Raw genomic sequence first — 24,981 nt, forward strand, 5'->3', positions numbered from 1 at the left:
TAATGTATTCTATGTCTTTCTCTATTCGCTATAACTTTAGTAGTATGTATCCCTGTGTTTGTATCAATATTTTAATTAATTATTAATGGATGCAGTAGAGATCCAAAAGGACTACAGTTACAACAGTAGTCTTAAATAACCCCAAGTTATAATCCATTAATGCTCCCATTTAAAACTGATTTTCTATCTATATATTATTGAGGTCTCTTAACTCATTTCCCTTACTAGGAGGCTCGATTTTGAAATGAAATATAGAAAACAGTGTAGTGGTAAACTCTGGAAATCACCTTCCTTTGGATATGCCTCATTAGTAAGGATTCAAATATTTGATAATTTTCCCCTGGTGGGGCTGTTCTTAGTACATATTATGGCTCACTGTGGAGTGATTGCTATTGACTGAAGAATGTACACATTGAATTGTAACTGTCAAATAAGTGAGTTGAGATAAAGAAAGTAATGCAGGAAGGCACAGGCTTTTATTGTTCTAGAAGGAAAACCTTGCTGTGTCTCTCATCTATAGTCTAATCTTCAGATTTATTGAAAGTCTTACTATTCTTATGCTCCACTAAAAATTTGATTATTTGGGGTTTTTGTCCTTGAGTTGTATGTCCCATGTAGTTTTGGATATTAAGCCCTTATCAAATACATGATTTGGAATATCTTCTGTCGATCTGTAAATTGCCATTTGATTTTACTGACGTTCCTTTCTTTGGAGTCTGATGTGGATCCACTTGTTTTGCAGTTGTTGCCTTTGCTTTTGGTGTGAAACCCAAAACCTCATTGCAGACACCGATGGCAAGACGATTACCGCAGTGTCTTCTTCTAAGAGTTTAATTGCTTAAAGTCTTATGTTCTAATTTTTAATCCATTTTTATGCATGGTAAAGACAGGGGTACTGTTCCATTATTTCACTGGACTATCCAGTTTCCCCAGTGCCATTTTTGACAAGCTTGTCCTTTCCCCACTGGATAGTCTTAGCTCCTTTTTCATAAGCTAACCAACAATATACGTGTGTGTTTCTTTCTGGCTTCGCTATTCTGCTCTGTTGATCTATGTGTCTATTTTCATGCCAGAAGCAAAGCATTCTGTTTTGATTTCTATAGCTTTCTAATACAATTTGAAATCAGCAACCCTAGTCTCTAACTTTGTTCTTCTTTGTCAAGATCACTTTTATCTTTGGTGCTTTGTGATTTAATACAGCAAAATAGACCAAGAAGAGATGGAAAAAGTACACAGAAGAACTATACAAAAACATATCTTAATGACCCAGATAATCACAATGGTGTAGTTTCTCACTCAGAGCCAGAAATTCAGGAATGTGGACTCCAGTGGGTCTTAAAAAGCACTGCTGCCAACAAAGCTAGTGGAGGTGATAGAATTCCAGCAAAGCTATTTAAAATCCTGAAAGATGGTGCTATTAAAGTGGTCCACTTAATATCTCAGAAAATTTGGAAGAGCCAGCAGTGACCAGAGGACTGGAAAAGGTCAATCCTCATCCCAGTTCCCAAGAAGGGCACTGTTAAAGAATGCTCAAGCCACTGAACAGGTGCACTCATCTCCAGTGCTAGTAAGGTTATGATCAAAATCTTCCAGGCTAGGCTTCAGCATTATGTGAACCTAGAATTTCCAGATGTTCAAGCTGACTTTAGAAAAGGCAGAGGAACCAGAGATCAAATTGGCAACATTTGCTGGAACATAGAGAAAGCAAGGGAATTCCAGAAAATCATCTGCTTCATTGATCTCACCAAACTGTGTGGATCACAACACAGTGGAAAATTCTTAATGAGATGGGAATACCAGACGAACCTTACCTGTCTTCTGAGAAACTTGTATGCAGTTCAAAACGCAACAGGTAGAAGCAGACAAGGAAAAATAAACTGGTTCAAAATTGGTGAAGGAGTCCGTCAAGGCTGAATATTGTCATCCTGAGCGACTTCACTTTCACTTTTCACTTTCATGAATTGGGGAAGGAAATGACAACCCACTCCAGTGTTCTTGCCTGGAGAATCCCAGGGATGGGGGAGCCTAGTGGGCTGCCGTCTATGGGGTCACACAGAGTTGGACACGACTGAAGTGACTTAGCAGCTGATTTCACTTGTATGCAGAGCATGTCATGCGAAATGTTGGACTGGATGTGTCCTAAAGGCTGGAATCAAGATTGCTGGGAGAAACACCAACAACCTCAGATATGTGAATGATACCACATTAATGGCAGAAAGCAAAGAGGAACTTAAGAGCCTCTGATGAGGGTGAAAGAGGAGAGTGAAAAAGCTGGCTTAAAACTCAATATCAAAAAAGCTAAGATCATTACATCTGGTCCCATCACTTACAAGCAAATAGAAGGGGAAAAGGTGGAAGCAGTGACAGACTTCCATTTCCTGGGCTCTAAAATCACTGTGGATTGTGACTGCAGACATGAAATTAGAAGACAATTGCTTCTTGGCAGGAAAGCTCTGACAAACCTAGACAGTGTGTTAAAAGCAAAGACATCACTTAGCCAGCAGAGTTCTGTATAGTGAAGGCTATGCTCTTTCCATTAGTCACGTACACATGTTAGAGCTGGACAGACAGTAAAGAAGGCAGAGTGCTGAAGAACTGATGTTTTTGAACTACGGTGTTGTAGAAGACTCTTGAGAGTCCCTGGGGCACCAAGGAGATCAAAACCAGTCAACCATAAAGGAAATCAACCCCATATACTCTTCAGAAGGACTGATGCTGAAGCTCCAATACATTGGCCACCTAATGTGAATAGCTAACTCATTGGAAAAGACCCTGATGCTGGGAAAGACTGAAGGCAGAAGAAAAAGAGGCTGACAGAGGATGAGAATTGGTTGAATGGCATCACCAATTCAAAAGGCATGAACTTGGGCAAATTCTAGGAGATGGTAAGGGACAGGGAAGTCTGGTGCACTGCAGTCTATGGCGTCAGTAAGAGTCAGACATGACCTGGCAACTGAACAACAACAACAGTTTTATACAAGTTGTAGAATTTTTTTGTTTGCTTTGTGAAAAATTTTGACATTTTGAAAGAGACTGCAGTGAATATGTAGTGGGTAGAATGGATGTATTAACAATATTAATTCTTCCAGTCAATAAATATGAAATATGTTCCTTTTGTCTGTTTTAAACATTTCCTTCATGAGTGTCTTGACTGTTTCCTCCATAGATCTTTCAACACCTTGCTTTAATTTATTTAAGTATTTTATTTTTTGATGCAATTGTAAATGTGATTATTTGTATTTATGTAATGTGTTTGATGTATGGATAGGTAACTGAGTTTTATATATTCAAATACATTATACAAAATGCATGCTATTTTTTCCAGAATAGACAATTTTCCCCCTAAATATAACAATTTTTTATCTTGTCAGTTTTTTATCTGTATCTTTCAAAACTCTGCAATCCCCTGGGTATATACTGGGAGAAATCTCTAATTTCTTAGTCCTTGGCTTCATATCAGCACCACAGAGCATTCAGTATGGATGAGGCTTTGGGTTACCTTAGACAAGTCAGTCTCCTGGTTGGGTGCCACGGACTAATTCTTGTTTTCTCCCAAAATTCATATGATGAAAACCTAATCCCCAAAATGATGACTTTAGATGGTGGGACCATTTGAAAATAATTAGGTCATGAGTTCAGAACCCACATGAAGGCAGAGCCCACATAAATTGGATTAGGGCTCTTATGAAAGCCATAGTTCACTGTATGCTGTGAGAGCAGCATCAAAAATTCATTGAAATTTTATTCTGCATGAATAAAAGTGTTTCATTGAGCAAACACATAACAAAGGCCTGCTGGATGCAAAGAATGGACAGCAGTGAAGAACACACATGTGGACTTCATGAATTAGGACTTAAATTTTAACAGAAAAACAGAAATGAGGTGAATTTCAAAGTTAAATGTTGCACCACAACTGGGACACGTGTCCAGAGGGAAAAGCACAGAATGCCCTATGTCCACGTAACAAGGAGACCTGAGCTGTGTCAGAGTCAGGAAACACTGCTTAGAGGAACTGGTTTTTACTGAGATCTGAAAGATGTCGAGGAGGTAATCATGTAAGAGAGAGAGGGTGTTCCAGGGAGAAGAAGGCATTTATAAAGAGCCTTAGCCATATGTGAGAATATAGAGTGAGAAGAACCGACATGCCAGGATTGAACCTTCAAGGAATTTAATTTGCTTGGTAAAACTTATGCTAACTGGACAATGAATACAAGGTGGAATATAATCAGTTCTGTGAAAGAGATAAGAATCAAGTTTTGCAGAGCATAGGAGATATTTCCATGCGGGGTAATTCCGTAAAGATTCACTTAAACCTAGGAAAATTGGTTTCTATTGCTACTTTTGCGTCGAGTTTCATAAGTTTAGATAAGTGACATAATCATTCATGGATTTACTTATATATTCTTAATATGGGAGGATTGCCTAGATAATTTCCAAGGTCTCTTACTTTTCTGAATATCCAATAAATCCCACAGGTTATTATCTGGAATAAAAAAAAAAAAAAAAACCCTTTACATACCAAGTGTAATATCTGAAATAAATTATATAAAAAGCATTGAAAATAATGCTATTTTTCTTTTATCAGTTTTTTTGTTTCTTTGTTTATTAAATTTAAATTTATTTATTTTAATTGGAGGCTAATTACTTTAAAAATATATTTTCCAGGTAAAATGGCAAGTATTTAAAGAATACATGACAATTTAAATAGGCATACATTACTAATGGATTCCCTCATTTATTTAATTAACATATCTATTCATATATCCTCACATATCTCCTTTCACCAAAGATCTTTTTGGTGAGGACTTTTAAGTTTTACTCTCTTACATGTGTGCTAAGTGACTTCAGTCATGTCCAACTCTTTGTGTCCCCATGGACTATATAGCCTGCCAGGCTCCTCTGTCCATGGGGATTCTCCAGGGAAGAATGTTAAGGTGGGTTGCCATGCCCTCCTCCAGGAGATCTTCCTGATCCAGGGGTTCAACTCTGTATTCTTTATGTAATGTGCTTATATTCCTTTGTCTTTGGAAATTTTCTTTGCTCTCAACTCTACTTTATCTAATATTAACATATGCTTTTATCCTTTTATTTTCCAAATATCCATGCCATTATTGAGTTTCTTGGGCTTTCCTGGTGGCTCAGACAGTAAGGAATCCACTTGCCTTGTGAAGACCTGGATTCAACCCCTGGGTTGGGAAGATCCCCTGGAGGAGGACATGGGAATCCGTATTCTTGCCTGGAGAATTCAGTGGATAGTCCAACCTGATGGGCTACTGTCCATGGGGTCACACAGAGTCAGGCACAGCTTAGCAACTAAACCACCACCTGGTGTTCCTTCACATTTATTCCTTGGGAAGAACAGCCCTACTCAGGCTGCCTTCTGAGGCCAGGTTGGAGGTCAGGAATGCTTGGCCTGGCTTGTCTTCTCTTAGGTGCTGCTGTGTTGCTCTTCCATTCTTCAGGCCCTAATCTAGTTCACCTTCTTCTTGCCAACTATACAAGGTCTCCTTTGGTGGTCTCTTTTTCCAGAACTGACAGAGGAGTGGGCACAAAGGGATCAATGTCATCTTGTCTGAACCAGAAGCCCAAGGTGTGTTTTACAACCTAGGGAAGAGATTTCATGGAGGGAAGTGGAGGAGGAAAATGGAAAGGAGTCCACAGTAGGCTGGAGATGAAAATCGTGGGGTCCCTTTCTTTAGAAGTCATCAGAAGCTGAGAAAGTATTTTTTCTAGGTGATATGTATTTTCAGCTCTGAGAGAGGACACTTTCTGTTTCAGCAAACTGTAAGTCTGTATTTTTTCATTAATTGTCTTTACAAATGCATATATATGATGATGTCCATAAGACATTTTATTGATTCTAGGCCATTGTTCTGCTTTTATTATGACTTGAGATTTAAACCTGAAAATGAGATATCTATTGTAGAGTTTGGATTATTTACCAGCAGATGAATTGATGGAATAACAAAAGAACTAAAGGTGATTACTTAATTGAGCTCACACAATTTTATATATGCATATGAAGAGAGTTATTCACATACAATTGTATTCCTGGCCCCTTGTGGTATTCTGAGAACTTTGATTGAAACTTTATGTAAAAGAAATTACTTTATCATGATAGTTAAATAACTGATATAATTATGTGTGTACATTCATTTCCATTAGTCCAGTGGCCTTAAAAATGAGTGTCCTCATCCCCTGGGGAAGAAAATGTTACTATTTCCATTTTTATTTCTATTTATCTCAGTGTCATTTAGTTTATATTTTGTGTATATTTTTTAAATGTCATATTATATTAGAATACCAATGCATATGTAATACTTTTACATAATATAATTAGGTCACTGACAGTGTGTTGAAAAATGGAAATACTTTGGAGATTAGTTCTTCAGGAATCAGAAAATTATAAAAATTTGCTGCATAAAATGTTACATAATTCGGGGGAGTTTACCAACAATTTTTTATGAAACCAGTTCAACTGAAGAGAGGCAGAATGTTCAGAACATGCGTATTTGCATGAGTTTGCATAAAGCCTCAAACATGAAACATTTTTAAAGTTGGGTAGTCTAAGGGGTCACTAAGAGTTGGGCATGACTGAACGACTTCACTTTCACGCATTGGAGAAGGTAATGGCAACCCACTCCAGTATTCTTGCCTGGAGAATCCCAGGGACTGGGGAGCCTGGTGGGCTGCCGTCTATGGGGTCACACAGGGTCAGACACGACTGAAGCGACTTAGCGGCAGCAGCAGAGAGGAAGACCAAGAGACCTGACTGGACAGGGGAAAACCTGAATCTTGAATGCAAGAGAGCATGTTCGCTCATCTCAGTTTAGTCTAAGTTGTTTTTCTTTAAATCACCTCCCTTTCTTCACCTTTATTCCCTAAATCCCGTCCTCTGCTTTACTAGTTCTTTTGCAATAGTACAGATCACCTGTTAACATACCATAAAATGTACTTGGATTCATGTTTATTGCAGATTATCTGTCTTCCCCCAGCTAGAATATCAGTTCCATGAGGATAAGTGTCCGCCTGCTTTGTGTATTGATGTAAACAAAGCACCTATAAGAGTTTCTGAGTCAAGGAGGAATTAAGTCAATAATAAATTGGTTAAATGACCAATAGCAGAGTACTGGGCAGGCGTATAGGTTTCAAAATTTTGTGACTTTAATTAGCTATTGTAAATAAACTGTTCTACAGTTAATGTTACAAGGTTAAGACATGTTTCTGTATCTATTATCAGCATAAACATAAACTACATTTAAAGAGAAGGTTTTAAACCAAACATGATAGCCAAAATGCACATTTGAAAAAAAATTTAGACTAGTGTATTTGTTTTCTTTATCCAAAACATAATTATATTCCTTTTCAAAACCTTTTCCTTACATAGGTGTGTGTACCTATATGTTTATATGTATAAATACAATCCCATCTAGTCAAAGCTATGGTTTTCCCAGTAGTCAGTATGGATGTGAGAGCTGGACCATAAGGAAACTGAGCACCAAGGAATTGATGCTTTTGAACTGCAGTGTTGGAGAAGACTCTTGAGAGTCCCTAGGACTGCAGGGAGATCAAACCGGTCCATACTAAAGGAAATCAGCCTTGAATATTCATTGAAAGGACTGATACTGAAGCTGAAGCTCCAATACTTTAGCCACCTGATGCAAATAATTGACTCATTGGAAAAGACCCTGTACTTGGAAAGATTGATGGCAGGAAGAGAAGGTGATGGCAGAGGATGAGATGGTTGGATGGCATCACTGACTCGATGGGCATGAGTTTGAGCAAGCTCCAGGAGATGGTGGAGGACAGGGGAGCCTGATATGCCACAGTCCATGGGGTCTCAAACAGTTGGATATGACTGAGTGACTGAAGTATATTGAAGGTATGATATGTGCTATGTCCATAACATAATGAGTATATGATCATTATATTATAGAAGTCATTATATAAGTCACATTGACAAATATGCTATTTCAGTTTCATGTATCATTATACATAGATAGTATTGACATATAATGTTATTTTGGTTTCAGGTGTACAACCTAATAATTTGATATATATTGCAAAATGATCACCACCATAAATCTGGTGAACATCCCTCATTAGAAATAGTTATAATTTTCTCCTTGTGATGAAAAGTTTTATGATCTCTTGGCAGTGTTCAAATAGGCAATAAGATATTCCCTTTTTGACTTAGTGCAGTTAAATGAGACAAGTGGTGCTGAGCCTTAGAATCAAAGAATCATGTTGAAATAGTTGAGTTGAATCAAACTTCTCAGTGCCACCTCATATAGAGCTGTCTTGAAAAATCCATCCCTCATTAGGCCCACCTGGCTCCCATCACACATGGTATGGTGTGCAGGCATAGATCAGTGTTTAAGGCTTATGGTATCTTTTCCCCTTGTCCATGCATTTCTTTCTTGACATCTTTCAGTGCTTCATCCATCTCCTGTCTCATTATCCAGAGAGGTTATAATTACGGCAGAAGACGTCTAAGTAGCTAGACTCTCAATTGCTGCCCACTGAGCATTTTGGAAAGAGGCTAGGAAGGAGACTTTCCAGTATTAGTGTTTTACTTTCAGGGGATTAGAAAGCCTTTCATTTGAAGAGTCCATCACTACAAATATGTCTCAGGAATGAACACTGTTTAATTATTTATTTGATTAGTGATTAGCTGACCATCTGCTGAGAGTAAGGCAATGAAGGGTTAGTAAAGAAGGGAGATTCAGGCAAAAGGAATGAGAAACTCTTCCAGAAAGTGGGCACATGATTAATGAGACCATTACCTCTATTTGGTGTAGGTTTCAGGTTTTGTTTAGGCTGGCTCTCAGAGAAGGCAATGGCACACACTCCAGTACCCTTGCCTGGAAAATCCCATGGACGGAGGACCCTGGAAGGCTGCAGTCAATGGGGTCGCTGAGGGTCGGACAAAACTGCTCAATTTCACTTTCATCTTTCACTTTCATGCATTGGAGAAGGAAATAGCAACCCACTCCAGGGTTCTTGCCTGGAGAATCCCAGGGACAGGGGAGCCTGGTGGGCTGCCGTCTATGGGGTTGCCCAGAGTTTGACACAACTGAAATGACTTAGCAGGAACAGCAGCAGGCTGGGTCTGTAAAGGTATGGGTTGTTTCCATTTGATTTCAGTTCATCCTCTATGCTTTAAAATGTATGTCTTATTTAAGTGTTGAAAGTGACTAGTGACTTACTGCTTATTATTACTGGGTAGTCCTGCTTTGGTTCTGGGATTGCATAGCGTCTAGCAGAGGCACCTTAGAGTACTTATTTCTATCATTTGCTGCAGAACCTTAACATTTTTTGGTGATTTCTGGTACTAAGTTGATGAAATACAGGAAAATAGAACTCAGGTGCTTTTGGATAAAACTTTAATTTATCTCCCCCCTTCTCTCTGACTTTTCAGTCATTTATTGACTCAACTAGTCCCATATTGCTGGATGCCTTTTTTTGCGGTTCTGTCTGCCTCATTCCTTGCATGTGGTCAAGGTCTATTTCATTTCCTGTATCTCTCACATGCTTTGCATCTTTTTACTTGGCAGAGCCCTCTTTGATTTTTAGTGTCATAATATTCCCAGCTCTTTCTGATCTCTTTCTTTTTCTCTACCAGCCCCAACAGCCACAACTCTTCAATCCACATTAAAGTTTCTCTTATCTAATTCTGGACATAGTGCTCTCTTGGACTGAATGTTCTTGGTTTCCTGTTGCATTGTAGAATAAAGACAAACTCTCCATTTTGCAATATATGATTCTCCCTAATGCATAAAAATCCATACAATATTTCCCCATTCTAACCCTACAACAATATATGCAATATATCATGGGAGCATAACCATGAAAGATACAACATGCATGGTAAAAAATGAACATTTCTTGTGTTTTTGTCAGACTTGATTATTCACTGATACCTTATAATGCTATGTGTATTAATATCTCAGTTGCCTTGATCTAGGATGTCAGAGATCCTTACTTTATAAGATGATCCTAAATGAATTGACAGATATACTGTTTTCCTATTTTTGCACATCAATATCCCATCAACTTTTCAAAACTCCATCATAAAGCCATCCCATTTGAGTCACTCCTATGACACACTTAGATGGCTCCTAGCTTTGCTTGAATCCACTGTAGCCCCGTGGTGGGTCCACATCTTATTCTTCTTCACGCTGCCATGCAATATAGCAGTTTGTGTGTTTATATCACCCTCTCCTTCTCCACAACTTGCGGGCCTGCTTTGGGAAAACAGAGATTTTTTTAAACCTCAGTTAAAGTCCTCATTGTATCCATGACATGTGACTTACTAATCTATAAGGTCAGTGAACTTCAAAAGTTCTTCATTTGTTTCCTTTCGGGAACCACTGCTACTGTTCTTGATATAATAGGGCCATTTCTTCAAATGTAATCTTACATGGAAATCTGTAAAAGAGGGGAAAATCAACGCTTTCTGGATGGCAAGGGAGTGGTTGTTAAATCCTGTCCAAATATCCCTGCTTTGACGATTCCTGACTGACTCTGTTCAATATTGTCTGAAACCTACAGTATTCACTTTATATGTCACAGTCAAGCAAGGAGAGCACTCTGAATGTCACCACTTCTGTGATTAATCTAAAGTCCTAAATTTATGCTTGAAATAAATTTTATAAGAGACAAATCCATGAGGATGTGTGTGGTCTATTGGTGTGTGTATATTTCCTCCAATTGCATTGTCCCCCTTATTGCCAACTTTTCCCTCTAATAAATACCATGCTCTGCTGGAAATATTGAGACAATGAAAGAAAGAAAGTTAAGCAAGTAACAAAATAGAATTAGATGTTTAGGGCAGTAAATTACTTAGAAAGTGCTTACAAGGTTTTTTTCATGGAAAGGGAATATGAGATATTTGCTCTTAGGATACTAAAAAAAAAAGCATATACATTTGGGTCCTTCAAAATAAAGTGTTCTAACAGCATTTCATCCTTCACTACCCAAGTCTTAGACTCACTTTCCCATTGCTGCTTTTCCTTCCTTCTGTCTTTCTCTGCTTCTCTCTTATTCATCCCCCTTTCCCTTCTACCTTTTTATTTCCCATTTTCTTTACCAGGAATTACTGCTAAAGCCCTAAAGATGCTGCAAAACCAGCCTCTTCTTAGGAAGAGCCACTATCCCTCTAAGTGACTGACTTCTAGGTACTGACTTCTTAGGAGAGCCAGTCAAGTGATTGGCCCTCATCCCAGGTTGTTTGGAGGCTGTTGAACAAGCTGAGCATCCCTAATCCAGTCACATTGCTCCCGTCTCAGTAGAGACTCAGTCTATTTGGAGAATTTTATAATTCATGGACCTACTAGGGCATGTTTGTATGGCAAATAATTAATGGCAAGGATAATTACTCTAAAAGGAAGACAGAATGGTATCTCACTTTTCAGATAAATGTGTTTTTGAATCCAGCTTTCTGATCTACTCAGTGTCTACGTGACCAGTTGGACAACTGTCCAGAGGCCTCAGGTGGGGACCAGATGCACACCAGTATTTCTGCCATTCAATTGATCAGAGTGTTTATTATACATGGGGTACCTGTGGGTCAGTTAATAGGCAGCTGACTTGGGCTGCTTAATTTTTTCCAGATGGTGCTTGCAGAGTGAGGGAAACAGAGAGGCTGTGGAGAATACTGCATTTGCAGAGCTGTGGTTGCAGAACATTTCCCCTGATTAAAAAGGAAACTATGAATTTGGGGATCCCCAACTTGTGAATGTCCTGGAAAATCACCAGAATACCCCTCAAGAGAAACACTTGTTAGTCAGGGGGAATTTCAGATCAGTCCGTCTGGACCAAGAGAAGGCTACAAGGGCTCAAAGGAAGTCAGTGATGTCAAATTTCCCATCTCATTACCATCTACCCTGTTCCAACATGGCCCAAGGAATGAAGATCCAGAGTGGGATAGAGAAAGTACCTTGCAGAAATGGACACATCTGCACTTCCTGGTAGGATCCCTGGGCCTCAGCAGGGGAGAGGGAGACATTGAATAGGCTGAATATGAGATGGAGCTGACACTTGACTGACCTGGACTTGTGAAACCCAGAGTAATAGAATGTATGGAATGGCTGCAAGGTGAGCAGGAAATGAGGATCAGTGGAGTGTGGGTGACGACAGCCACTGCAGGAGGATGAGCCAGTTCACCTATGTATCCGCTATGGTCTCAACCTTTGTGTCCCCCAGAAATTTCATATGATGAAATCCTGATTCCCATGGTTATGGTAACCCTAGGTGCAGTCTTTGTGAGGTGATGGAGTTGTAAGGATGGACCCTCTTCAATGAAATGAGTGCTTTTATATACAAGAGACACACAATGCTCCCAAGCTCTCCCCCGTGTGAGGATACAGTAGGAATTATGTGACCAGAAAGGACCCTGCATGACGCTGCTGTGGAAATCCATTTCCATTGTTTTTAAGCCTGTGATATTTTGTTATAACATCCCAGAAGGACTAAGACAGCATCCTAACAATCTTTACACAGTTCAGGAAACCTCATGCTATTTACACAAAGGTGCAAAGCACTTATCTTGTCTGGTGTAACACTGTGATAGTTGGCTGAAAGTTGTGGCTGGCTTTCATGAAGAATCCTGAGAATTCAGCCTTCTTGGTAGCATGACCAGAACCATGAACAAGTGTCTAATTCTTTGATTCTAATAACTTGACCCAGAATAATTGGCTGTGATTCTTACGGAATCTCTTAATGGTCTTTTTTGTAATGCCAGCTTCTGCTATTTGTGACTAATTTTAATAGGCGCTTCATTCTCTTAATTGTAGGGGTGGAATTTCTTTTGATTTACTCTTAAATAAAGATAAGAAATGTTAACAAATTGCCCTCTTAGATTTTGACATTTCTAAACCATCTGTGTTTATTTTTTAAGAGAAGACCCATTACAGAGCATGCATTAAAAAGCTGTAATTTCAAGTAGCCCGCTATGGGATAGATGATTATGACCATCTCAGAGCTGGATGGGATGGATGTGGATTTAGCACTTTTTGCGGATTCGGCACGTCAGGATCTTGATGTACGTGTCAACTTTCCCTGAATCCCTGTGCAGGCAGTGGAACAGGTTATAAAATTCAGAAAGACGCCTATCTTCATCGCTGGACGTCAGGGATGGGAGTCCTGACCAGCTACTGCGAGCCTCATGTATCGTCTTCAAGACTGAAACAATAACCTGAATACCCAAATGATAATGACTTCTTATGCGTTTTATTATTTACTTATCTTTTTTTCTTCTCATTTCAAATAAAGATTTGGGGAAGACATATGAATATAAAACTCTCTAGATATGGATTTTGGAGCCAGCCTATGAGAAAACTATTAGAAATCTAAAAACTAGATATGGAACTCAAGTTTAGTTTTACCTTTCTCTTTTCTTCCTTTCCACTCTCATCTTTTGATTTGAGGAGAACAGAGAAAGCAGACACGTGGAACTTCAATAGCAGATGTCCTGGGATACTTTAGAAAAATTCTGATCTTGGAAATTCTGTTCTCTATTACTATTACTCTTAAAAACATTACAACCACCAGTGCTCAGGAAGAGGCAAGCTGTTGGTGGAATATGTGCAATGCAGGGAAGGCTGCACATGTCAAAAATCGCAGTGAAATTCTGATTCCTTTACAGTAGAATCTATCACTATGAATGTCTAGGCTCCTGGTTTATGTAGTACCCGTCTAGCATATAGAAGTCATGAATCTTTTTCTTACAAAATGAGATAATTCCAAACTCCTTATGCATTACAGTGGTCACCTCTTTCATTCATGAACAAAGCAAGAAAGCCCTCTGCAGGATGCTCACCTTCCTGAATTGACTCTCTATGAATGCCTGAAGTTTGTCTGACATGTTCTCAATCTCCATGGCACTTGATACGACAGCCTCTGACAGATTTTTCATATTCCGAAGCCTCGGGACTAGATGATACAGAGGATTATTCCAGGAGTACAGTAACACAAGTGTCCACTTACTAAGGTCTTCATTCTAAGCAACCAGAAGAAACAGTCTCATAAAAATAATCATAATTCAGTGGTTTTGGTAACGTGATCTTTGCTCAGAGCAGCTGACCTAAAAAACTTTTGGTTATTCCTACGTGTATGCAGAGATTTTTGAAGGTAGTAAAATTTGCAAAAGGATAAAATGTAAGCTATTAGTTCACACTTGGCTGAATTTTTAAACATCTAGGTTATTTTAGGAACTGATTCCTCTGATGTGTTCTAATTTATAACATAAAGAATTTTCTTTTTTCCTCTGAAATTCTACCACCACTCAGTGAGTTCTTTTGTGTTTCTATATTCGTGTGAGAGAATCTAAGTAGTTACGCAAGTCAGTTTGTACTGCAGTGCCTGACCCAGGAAAGAGGGATTCCACCTGTGCCCACATCATTGTCACCCAGTGATTCATTCATATTAATGAATCTGATGAGTCCTTCGTATTGATTTTAGATCGGTAATTGCTTTATGATATTACAACAAAGAGACAAGGAAGAAGACATGACATTCCTAAACAGGCTTCTCTCCTCAGCTGATCCCACACCAGCACCCTGCTGATATCAGAAGAGTCTGTTTTGTTGACATGTGTCTGGGCAGAAAATGGCACAGCGTTGTTTTTAGTTATAGCATCAGGGGGATTCACAATGGAGGGTTCCCTGCTAGTTCACTACTTCTAGCAGAACTGAGCCTGAAAATCCCAGGGGCTGAAGATCTCTAGTTAACATGCTTGATTTCTTTACAGCCATGAACTGTTTTACTGGTAAAGAACAGAGAACTCAATAGGATTAAATATAAAAATGCACATAAAATGCTGAGTAAAATGTAACGCCATGTAGTAACTCTCAATAAACTTTAAATTTAAGCTTATTGAAAATCCCTCCTCTTCCTCTTTGTCCTTTTTCCTTTACTTGTTCACCCTCATTATCAATGAGCTTAACAGGGAAAAAGAATGCTGGTATCATTAAGAAGGTTGTAGAGAGAGAAGATAGAATTTTATGGGGGGATGCATGTGGAAATACTTTAAATAATGTTAAGAAGAAGGATAATGCAGGAAATCAGAAAGGAGAGATTATAACAGTGAAAATTTGGAGTTGCGATAAATGATTGAGGCTTGATATGTAAACTATGTTGTCCTTTGAACAGAGGCAATTGTTGTGGCCATGAGAAGCAAAGCAATGTTTTTTAGGCCATTGTGGGAGAGACTTACAAATTCAGAATAAATGGTGACAGAGGAGTCATTGAGAATGACGAATGAAGGAGGTGTCAGAGAAGTAGAAGCAGAATCAGGAGAGCCTTGAAAGGCAGATGCGAGGGCTCAGGTGGTGCACTATAGGATTCCCAAGTAGGAGTCACTGCTAACAGGGAGTACTCAAAACTGGGGTGTGTTTCTTACATATTCATGAATTTATATTTAAATATTGAATCATATTTTACACATGGAAGTTCCCATTCATTTCCTGTTTTCATACAGAATAATAGCTGCAATCCTGTGTCTAATGCATGGGTTGAACTAAAGTTGTCTACATGGACAATTTATAGATCTGTTATTTATCTTGCTACTACAGATATTTAGTCATCCCTTGATTTCACTCATGCTTCATCAGCTACATAATATAGTTTCTCTTCAATTGCTTACTGTTCCTCCACCTTTTCCTGCATGTACAGTTACCATAACCTCTAATAATCTGAAGTCTGGTAACCTACATACTGTCTCATTTGACCCGGTGAAAAACCCAGGGGAAAGACTCACATTCATCTGGTGGGCTTTATCTCTTTCTTCGGGAGCATGGAAGGAATTGGTGTGGCAGCTGTTGGTGGCATTGATATGGTACAGTTTGCCCTGGGCATATTTTTCTTTCTGAAAGTGATCAGGCAATTAGTTAGGGTTGTTGGGCATTCAGTAGATGAACCCATTACCAGAACACTAACATGTTTGATAGACGTGTATTTTTTTAACCGGGGGCGGGCCTCGCAAAATTTGAAAGTCATTCTTTTCCTACTTTTCTATACATTGTCTCTATAAAAATGATTTTACATATAACTCTTCTAAGTTTAACCTTTTCCCTTCTCTTTTTTATTATCTTTTTTTAAAACTATTTGAACCAAATATAGTACATATGTACCAATATTTGGTACTTCCCAGGGATTGGTAGTAGTAAAGAATATTCCTGCCAATGCAGGACATATAACAAGACTCAGGTTTGATCCCTTGCAAGAGTGTACATCGGCATACTGCAGTATTCTTGCCTGGCCAATCCTATGAACAGAGGAGCCTGTTCGGCTATAGTCAGTAGGGTTGCCAAGAGTTGGACACAAATGAAGTGACTTAGAATGCATGCATGCACCTATATTTAACCATTTAAACTTTTGTTTACTTGGAAGATTTGGGAAAAAAATGGACAGTCAAAATGGAGAATGAAAGAAAACCTAGTGAGTAAAAAGAACTAGGTGAATTTAATAGAAAACCTTAGCACCGCCTTTATTAGCTGTCTGCTCTACTGTGTGCTCCTTGATTGACCTAAAAGAATTAACACACAACTTTCAAGTACCTTCTTCAGAAAGAGAATAATTGTTTCCAATTGTAAACTCCCCTTCTATTGTAGCTGGAAACCTATTCACTGCAAATCTTAGAACAATAATTTGTAGCATTAAAAAAACTACAAAGTATTCATTTCTGTGACTGGGATTCAGCTTTGTTTAACATGTTCCATCCACCCAGTTCACTGCAGAACAGTTCTCATTTATTGGCTATTTACTCTGAGCCTGGAGAAGAAAGCCCAGAGAGACACTGAAGGACCAGAAAATCAACACGCTTCCTTTCCCCCAGTCCCGCCTGAAAGTGCTTTGTGTCAGGTAGTATTGTGGGCTGAATCTGTGTTCTTCATGCATTAGAGCCCTAACTGCCAAAGTACTGTGTTTTGAAAAGGGTTCTGACTTTTGGGGATCCCATGGTCTATAGCCCACCAGATTCCTCTGTCCATGGGATTTCTCAGGCAAGAATACTGGAGTGCTTGCCGTTCCAGTCTCCAGGGAATCTTCCAGACCCAGGGATAGAACCCAAGTCTCTCACATTGCAGACAGATTCTTTATCATCTGAGCCACCAGCGAAGCCCATTAAGGTCAAATGAGCTCTTAAGGTGGAACACTGATCCAATAGGTTTAGCGTCTTCATGAAGCGAAACACCAGAGAATTCACTCTGTGTCTCTGTGTCTTTTCCTCTATCTCTCTTCCCCCCGCCCCACGCTTTTGGGAGGAGTCACAGAGAAGCCAGCCTGGGAAAAAAGAGTTCTTACCAGAACCTCACCTTGCTGGCACCCTGATCTGGGACTTCTATCCCCCAGAACTGTGAGGAAAGAAATTTCTGTTGTTTATTCCACTGAGTCTATTGTATTATTTTATGGCATTCCTAGCTGATAAATACCAAATCTTTTATTTTGGAAATTTAAAAAAGAAAATGAATGAAAGGAAATTGAAAAAATTATTGCACATCTTAGGAATCTTTGAGATTAAACAAAACTGATCCTTTCTTCTATTTCAACATCTTATGAACTGATGGCTTCTTTGACCTAGAGAGGGTGTTATTGCAGCCTTCTTGTTTAAAGGATAGTATAGCCCTGTTGGTTAGGGGAGGTTTCCTTCTGGGAGCCTGGTGGGCTACAGTCCATGGGGTTGCAAGGGTCAGACACGATTTAGCAACTAAACCACCACCACCGTAGTACTTACAAACTCACTGAACATTATTGCGGAAAGGTTATGGAATTCATGGGAGAGCCAGGCGGCATCAATATACAGGTCTGTAAGGGATTTCCGTAAGGAGACAAACACGTTAGGACCACAGGATGGGCATGAGTTGCCTTGGCACAGGAGCAGATTAGACACGACCAGCAGCAGCAGCAGGCAGGACCCTGTTTAAATAAAAACATGAGCCATTCTGAGATGATCTAGTCACCTGAAGTTATCAAACCCATCCTGTGGAGGGAAGCCTTTTCTTTCCCTGTTGCTCTGATCAGGAGTTCTTACTGTAGAAGCTGGGGTGGGGAAGAAGGAGCACCTTCTGTGTAAATTTAGATGGATGATGATATTTGCACAGATAGACAGTTGGAGAAGTAGGTTACTCCATGTATTTTTGAATTGCTCCCAGAAGTACTTCTCTGCTCTGCAAACATTTGGAACTTAATTCTGAGCAAAAAAAAAAAAAAAAAAAAATTTCCGAGCCAGAGTGTTTAGGCCATTCTTTTAAGATAGTTTAATGTTGGTACTCTGCAGATTCTGTGTAGCGAGGCCCTCCAAGAGTTTGCGAGTTTTTACTCTACATTGACTAATGCTTGAATTTTAGACACTGAAATGACAAGAAAAGTCCAGTCGATCTGTGTGGTTTACCATCACGCTGGGGTAAGAGTAAGCACGTGACTGACTGATCACCACTATTGAGTACAGAGAGAATACTAAGAGAAAAAGATACTGTACCTTGGATCTGCTCACTCACCTTAGTAACCCCATGCATGCCTCTGATACTTTCACAAAAGCTTTAAAACATCTTAAAATTTGTGTTTCACAGGAACCCTGTGAGATAACCTTAATCTTCACTATGATCATCAAGTTATGTAAATGAAGATGTATTGACTTAAAGAGGGCAAGTAATTTTCCCCAGGTCCCATTATTAGCAGATGCAGGTCACTGGGAACCTATACAGTCATCGGTTCACTTCCTGATGTCACATCACACATGCCTGTGGCCCTCGGTCTGCATGTGTGTAACCAGGACCACATCAGGAGCTGTGATGACTCTGCTTAAAGAGAAAAATATTTTGTCTTTGACTGAAAAACAGCAGTGACCCTAGAACATTGGTTTTATCCATTTGTTCTGCTCTGTCTATAAAACACTCATTGTTAAAGTCTTTGACAGTTATCAGTGTGGGGGCCTGGTTCTCCTGGCTAGCCTTTCTTCTAGGCACCTTGGCAACTCTTCTACTCTTATCCATGTTTATTCTTCTCATTACATTTGTTTCTTCGAGAAAATAGCAAATAAATCTCCAAATGGTAACACAAGAATATTGCCTGGTCAGCACCCAAGACAATGTCATCGGCTCTGCAAACAAGGCCTTCCTCTTCCTGACTTTGACTTTTTAGGGACAAATTTACACATCTGGTTGGGTGTACATCTTGAAAACCCATGGGGCTTAGTTTTTGAACCATCTCCAAACATCTCCTCTTTGACAGTAGAACTAGACCTTCATGCTTCCATGATGTATTATAATATTTCAGAAATTATTCCTGGCCCTACCTTTGGCCAACATAAGCATAAATCATAGACTCTTGCAAGCATGATTTTAATATTACTTTTCCTGTCTGACCTTTATAAGTAAGCAGAATTTAAGACTGAAGTGAGCAAGAATTGAGTTTGGACAAGAGAACTGATAAAATAGAGATTTTATCCTCCTGAATGAGATATGAACATGATTCTTTTTCCAACTAACCAGAAGAGTGATAATTTAATTAAGGATAAGATATCAGCATTTACTAGGTTTTCTCTGCTCTTAGTTTAAATGGGCATGGTATCTAAGAATAAAATGGTTGTTTAAAATTAGGTGATGAAAATAAAAGAAGTGGTCCTCAAAAAGGAGACATATAAGTTGGAGAAATTTGGGACTATCTCTCTCATCGACTAAAGAGCTTATTGTGACAGGCAACGAAGCTAACAGCTTATATAACAGAAATGTACTTGTGTGCATATATTTCTGTGCATGTATACATGTGCTATGCATAAATATATGCTAAATTCCTTCATGAAACTTTGGACCTTATAAAATTCGATTTTATAAGAGGTGGTAAATATAGCAGAATACCCTAATTCCTAATGTAATTGATCATCTGTTGGTAGATGACTAACTATATGATTTTTTTTCTGTTAAATTGTGTTTTTAAATATTTTATCTCAAATACTTATTTTTTTATTTTTTTAATTTAAATTTATTGATTTTAATTGGAGGCTAATTACTGTACAATATTGTGTTGGTTCTGCTACACATCAACATGAATCCGATACGGGCGAACACGTGTTCCCCATCCTGAACCCCTCTCCCACCTCCCTCCCTGTACCATCCCTCCGGGTCATCCCAGTGCACCAGCCCCAGGGATCCAGTATTGAGCCAGGACTGGCGATTCTTTTCCTGTATGATATTGTACATGTTTCCATGACATTCCCACAATTGTTACTCGTGTATTTGCTTTGGTAGCACATATATTAAAAAATTGGAATAATACTGAGAAGATTAGCATGACCCCTGCCCAAGGATGACACACAAATTTGTGAAGCCTTCCATATTTTTCTGTAACAGCTTCGAGGGGTGGGACGGGAAGGATGGTGGCAAGGAGGTTCAAGAGCAGGGGACATAGGTGTACCTATGGCTGATTCATGCTGATGTTTGGCCGAAACCAGTACAGTATTGTAAAGCAATTCCCCTTCAATTAAACGTCAAGAAATAGTTTTCAGCATCTACATAAACCCTACCCTATTCTCTTACTGTCTGGATTTTGACGTTTAGCATCAGCATATTTTTATGAACTTCATTTTCCTTCTGGTGCGGTTTCTGGTACACAGTTTAAGCTGGTTGGCTTACATCTGGCTTGTCCGTGTTGTCTCCGAACAATTAGAGAACTCTGCTTTCTTTCTAAGCAATACTATACCTCGATTTTTTTTTTTTTACCTCGATTTGATACCATTACTAATTCTCTATGATTTCCCTTCATGCCTCATAAGCTTTGTCTTTCTCAATCTACTGTACCCTGAGTACTATGTGCTGTATGTTGTTATTACTATTTTAAATCAATATCCACTAGTATAGCAGAGAATTAAAGGCAGTAAAATTGCAATAGTATTAGTAATAATACAGTCCCCAAAAATGTAATCCAGTAATGCTCCCAGTTTTAAATGACTTTCTATGCCTGTATTACTGAGGTCCCCTACTCATTTTTCCATACTAGGTGTTTCAATTTTGAAATAGAATGTAGAAAACAGTGGGGTGGAAAATTCTGAAAATCACCTTAGATTTTAGATGCCTCAAGATTAAGTATGTAATTATTAGTTTGTTATAGTTAATAAGGCTATTCACTATATATGTGAATATATATTCACATATATATGCTCAGTGTTCAGTGATTGCTATTAGGTAAAGGATGTATACTGTGAACTGCATCACCAAACAGGTGATTGGAGATGAAGAAAGCAATGCCAGGAAGTCACAGGATTTTGTTCTGGAAGGAAAAACTTACAGGGTCTGTCATCTACAGTCTACTCTTCAGAGTTTTCAAAACACTTACTCTTCCTTTGCTCATTTAATAATTTGGGTTGTTTGATTTCTTTTCATACTGAGTTGCATAAGTCTCTTATATATACTTGGATACAAAGCCCTTATCAAATATGTAGTTTGCAAATATTTTTTTTTTCATTCCATAGGTTGTCATTTCATTTTACTGATGGCTTCTTTTACTCTGCAGAAGGTTTTGAGTTTGATGTGATCTCACTAGTTTATTTTTGCAGTTCTTGCCTTTGCTTTTGATGACTGAGTTGTTTGAGCTGCTTGTATTTTGGAAAGCAATCTTCTATCAGTTGCTTTATTTGCTATTATCTTCTTCCATTCTTACCAAAAGACACAGACTGGCTGAATGGATACAAAAACAAGACCCATATATATGCTGTCTACAAGAAAACCACTTCAGTCCTAGAAACACATACAGACTGAAAGTGAGTGGATGGAAAAAGATATTCCATGCAAATGGAAATCAAAAGAAAGCCAGATTGGCAATTCTCGTATCACAAAAAATAAACCTTAAAATCAAAACTATTATAAGAGATTAAGAAGGACACTACCAAATGATCAAGGGATCAGTCGAAGAAAAAGACATAACAATTTTAACTTTTTATGTACCCTACATGAGAGCACCTCAATACATAAGGTAAACACTAACTGACAAAAAAGGAGAAATTGACCGTAACACAATAATAGTAGGCATGATAACACCGCACCTATACCAGTGGACAGATTATCAGAACAGAAAGTTAATAAGGAAACATAAGCCTAAAAGATATATTAGAGCAAACAGACCTAAGTAATATCTTCAACACATTCCATCCAAATCAGAAGAATACACTTTCTTCTCAAGTGCACATGGAACATTCTCCTCATTTGGGTCCTAAATCAAACTTCAATAAATTTAAGTAAATTGAATTGTATCAAGAATTTTTCTGACCACAACACTATGATACTGCTATTGCTACTGCTTCTAAGTAGCTTCAGTTGTGTCTGACTCTGTGCGAGCCCATAGGCTGCAGCCCACCAGGCTCCCCCGTCCCTGGGATTCTCCAGGCAAGAACACTGGAGTGGGTTGCCATTTCCTTCTCCAATGCATGAAAGTGCAAAATGAAAGTGAAGTCGCTCAGTTGTGTCTGACTCTTTGCGACACCATGGACTCTAGCCTACCAGGTCCTACATCCATGGGATTTTCAAGGCAAGAGCACTATGATACGAGATATCAATTATAGGGAAAAAACACTTTAAAGAACACAAACACATGGTGATTAAACAACACATTTCTAAATAATGAGCAGTTTACTGAAGAAATAAGGGGAATCAACACATTCCTAGAAACAAAGAACAATGAAAACAAGATGATCAAAAACCTAGAGGATGCAACAAAAGCAGTTCTAAGAGGAAAGTGCATAGTAATACAAATCCTACCTCAAGAAACACATTATAGACAACCTAACTTTACGTATTTTTAACTCTTTTTAAATTTCTCTTATCAATGTCTTAAAGGTTTTGCATAAAAACTTTCAACACCTTGCTTGTATATTTCTAAGTGTTTTATCTTTTGTTGATGCAACAGCAAATGGGATTGTTTGCTTATTCCACTTTCTGATAGCTTGTTGTTGATATATAGGTAGACAACTGAGTTTCGTATATTGGAATATAGTAAACATAATGTATGCTCCATCTTTAAAGAATAGACATTTTCCCACAAATAAGACATATAGATGATCAAGAGGTATATGACAAGATGCTCAGTATTACTAGTAATCAAAAGAAATGCAGATCAAAAGCCCAAGGGATATCTCCTCATACCTGTTTGAAAGGCTAGTACCAAAAATTTAAGAAATGATAAATGTTATTGAGGCTGAGGAGAAAAAGGAGTGCTTATGCACTGTTGGTAGGGATGTATACCGGTGCAACTCCCATGAACACATACTGTGGAGGTTATTCAAGAAATTTAAAAGAGAACATTTATGTGATCCATTATCCCACTTCTTGATATATAGTAAACATGTAAAATATCATGTAAGAAACGAGTTGCCAGTCCAGGTTCGATACACGATACTGGATGCTTGAGGCTGGTGCACTGGGACGACACAGAGGGATGGTATGGGGAGGGAGGAGGGAGGAGGGTTCAGGATGGGGAACACATGTATACCTGTGGTGGATTCATTTTGATATTTGGCAAGACTAATACAATTATGTAAAGTTTAAAAATAAAATTAAATTAAAAAAAAAAAAGCAAATGAAGTCATTGTCTCAAAGAGAGATCTGTATTCCCATGTTCATTGCAGCATTATTCACAGTAGCCTTGGTATAGAAACAACAATCTTTCAACAGGTGAATGGATTAAAACTATCTGATGTGACATATATAGGTAAATATTATTTAGCCATTAGAATTAGAAAGAAATCATTCCCTTTGTGGCAACACGGATGAAACTGGAGGGCATTACACTAAGTAAACTAAGTCAGAGAAAGACAAATACCATAGGATCTCAACTATAAGGAATTTCCAAAAAAAAAAAAAAAACGAACTCAGAGTAGAAAAATGATTGCCAAAGACTGGAGGGTAGGGAAATTTGGAGGGATTTTTAAAGGTTACATATTTTCATGTATAAAAAATTATTAAGGTGAGGATCTAAGTTTGAGCTTCATGATCTAATCATGAGATTGAACAAGCTCTGGGAGTCGGGGATGTACAGGGAAGCGTGGCGTGCTGCAGTCTCTGGGGACAAACAGAGTGAGACATCACTGAATGACTGACTGAACTGAAGAGTGGAACTTACCTGTGTTCTCCTCAAAAAGCAAAAGTTAAATATGTGTGGTGATGGCAATGTTACTTAATAGAAAGGGAAACTCGTTTCTAATCCATGCACAAATGGGGTGGACAAGATGACGGAGGGGTAGGTGGAAGTGGGGTACACCTCTCTCCACTGATGCATCAAGAATGTCTAAAGACGCAGCAGTTCTCACAGAAGACCAGGTGAATCCTGGCAGGACTCCCTGACTACTGAGAAGGCACATCCGGATCTACACAGAACTTGGTAGGACAAAGGAGAGAAGGGACAAGGAGGAAGGGGAAAGAAGGAGGAGAGCAAGTGGGACCAGCCTGAACCTGGGGATGAGGGAGCTAAAGCGCAGGGGAGAGATCCCCACATCCGTGCCATCCACTGGAACGGGGGAGGCATTTGAAGCAGTTGGGGAGTGAACTCACTACTCTGTGACAGTCTGAATGGATTGAGAACCACATAGACAAGCCATGCTGCAGCCTTTCATACCTCGGACAGGGTTGTAAGTCCACTGGTGTCCATGGAAGTTGGGAGCTGGAGCCATGGGGATTGAGGAGTGATCCCAGGGTGAGGACTCCTGTTGACCGTGGGGAGTCAGCCAGATGGGATGGGGTGGAGGAAATGTGCTGCGTGGAATGCTTTAAGGAAAGCCATGAGGCCATAAAAGTAGGGTTCAACTGCTTGTGGATTAGAGCTATCTCTTTCTCCATGCTGGTACCTGTAGGTTGAGCAATAGAGAAAGACTTCAGTAAGGGTGGTCCTTGAGTGCCTGATGCACTAATCAATGAAGAACTTGGAATGTCTACATACCTGACCCCACACTATTCTCTGTCTAAATTTGGGTTTTAGCATCATAATGTTTTTATGAAC

At 38.9% G+C, this 24,981-nt stretch overlaps 1 protein-coding gene and 1 non-coding gene across 2 annotated transcripts; one reads left to right on the forward strand and one right to left on the reverse strand.

The window, feature by feature from the left end:
- Window positions 1-12,869: 12,869 nt before the first annotated feature.
- Window positions 12,870-24,694, reverse strand: PRP9 (prolactin-related protein IX). The gene is given in 5 exon segments (NM_001038132.1): window positions 12,870-13,198; window positions 13,823-14,002; window positions 15,761-15,868; window positions 17,735-17,916; window positions 24,601-24,694. Coding segments are annotated over 5 exon segments (717 nt in total). The 5' UTR covers window positions 24,656-24,694; the 3' UTR covers window positions 12,870-13,006.
- Window positions 20,233-20,339, forward strand: LOC112443926 (U6 spliceosomal RNA). Its single transcript, XR_003032327.1, has one exon. It is a non-coding gene; the product is annotated as a U6 spliceosomal RNA (small nuclear RNA).
- Window positions 24,695-24,981: the final 287 nt, after the last annotated feature.

Source organism: Bos taurus, chromosome 23, assembly GCF_002263795.3.
Source record: "Bos taurus isolate L1 Dominette 01449 registration number 42190680 breed Hereford chromosome 23, ARS-UCD2.0, whole genome shotgun sequence".
NCBI lineage: Eukaryota > Metazoa > Chordata > Mammalia > Artiodactyla > Bovidae > Bos > Bos taurus.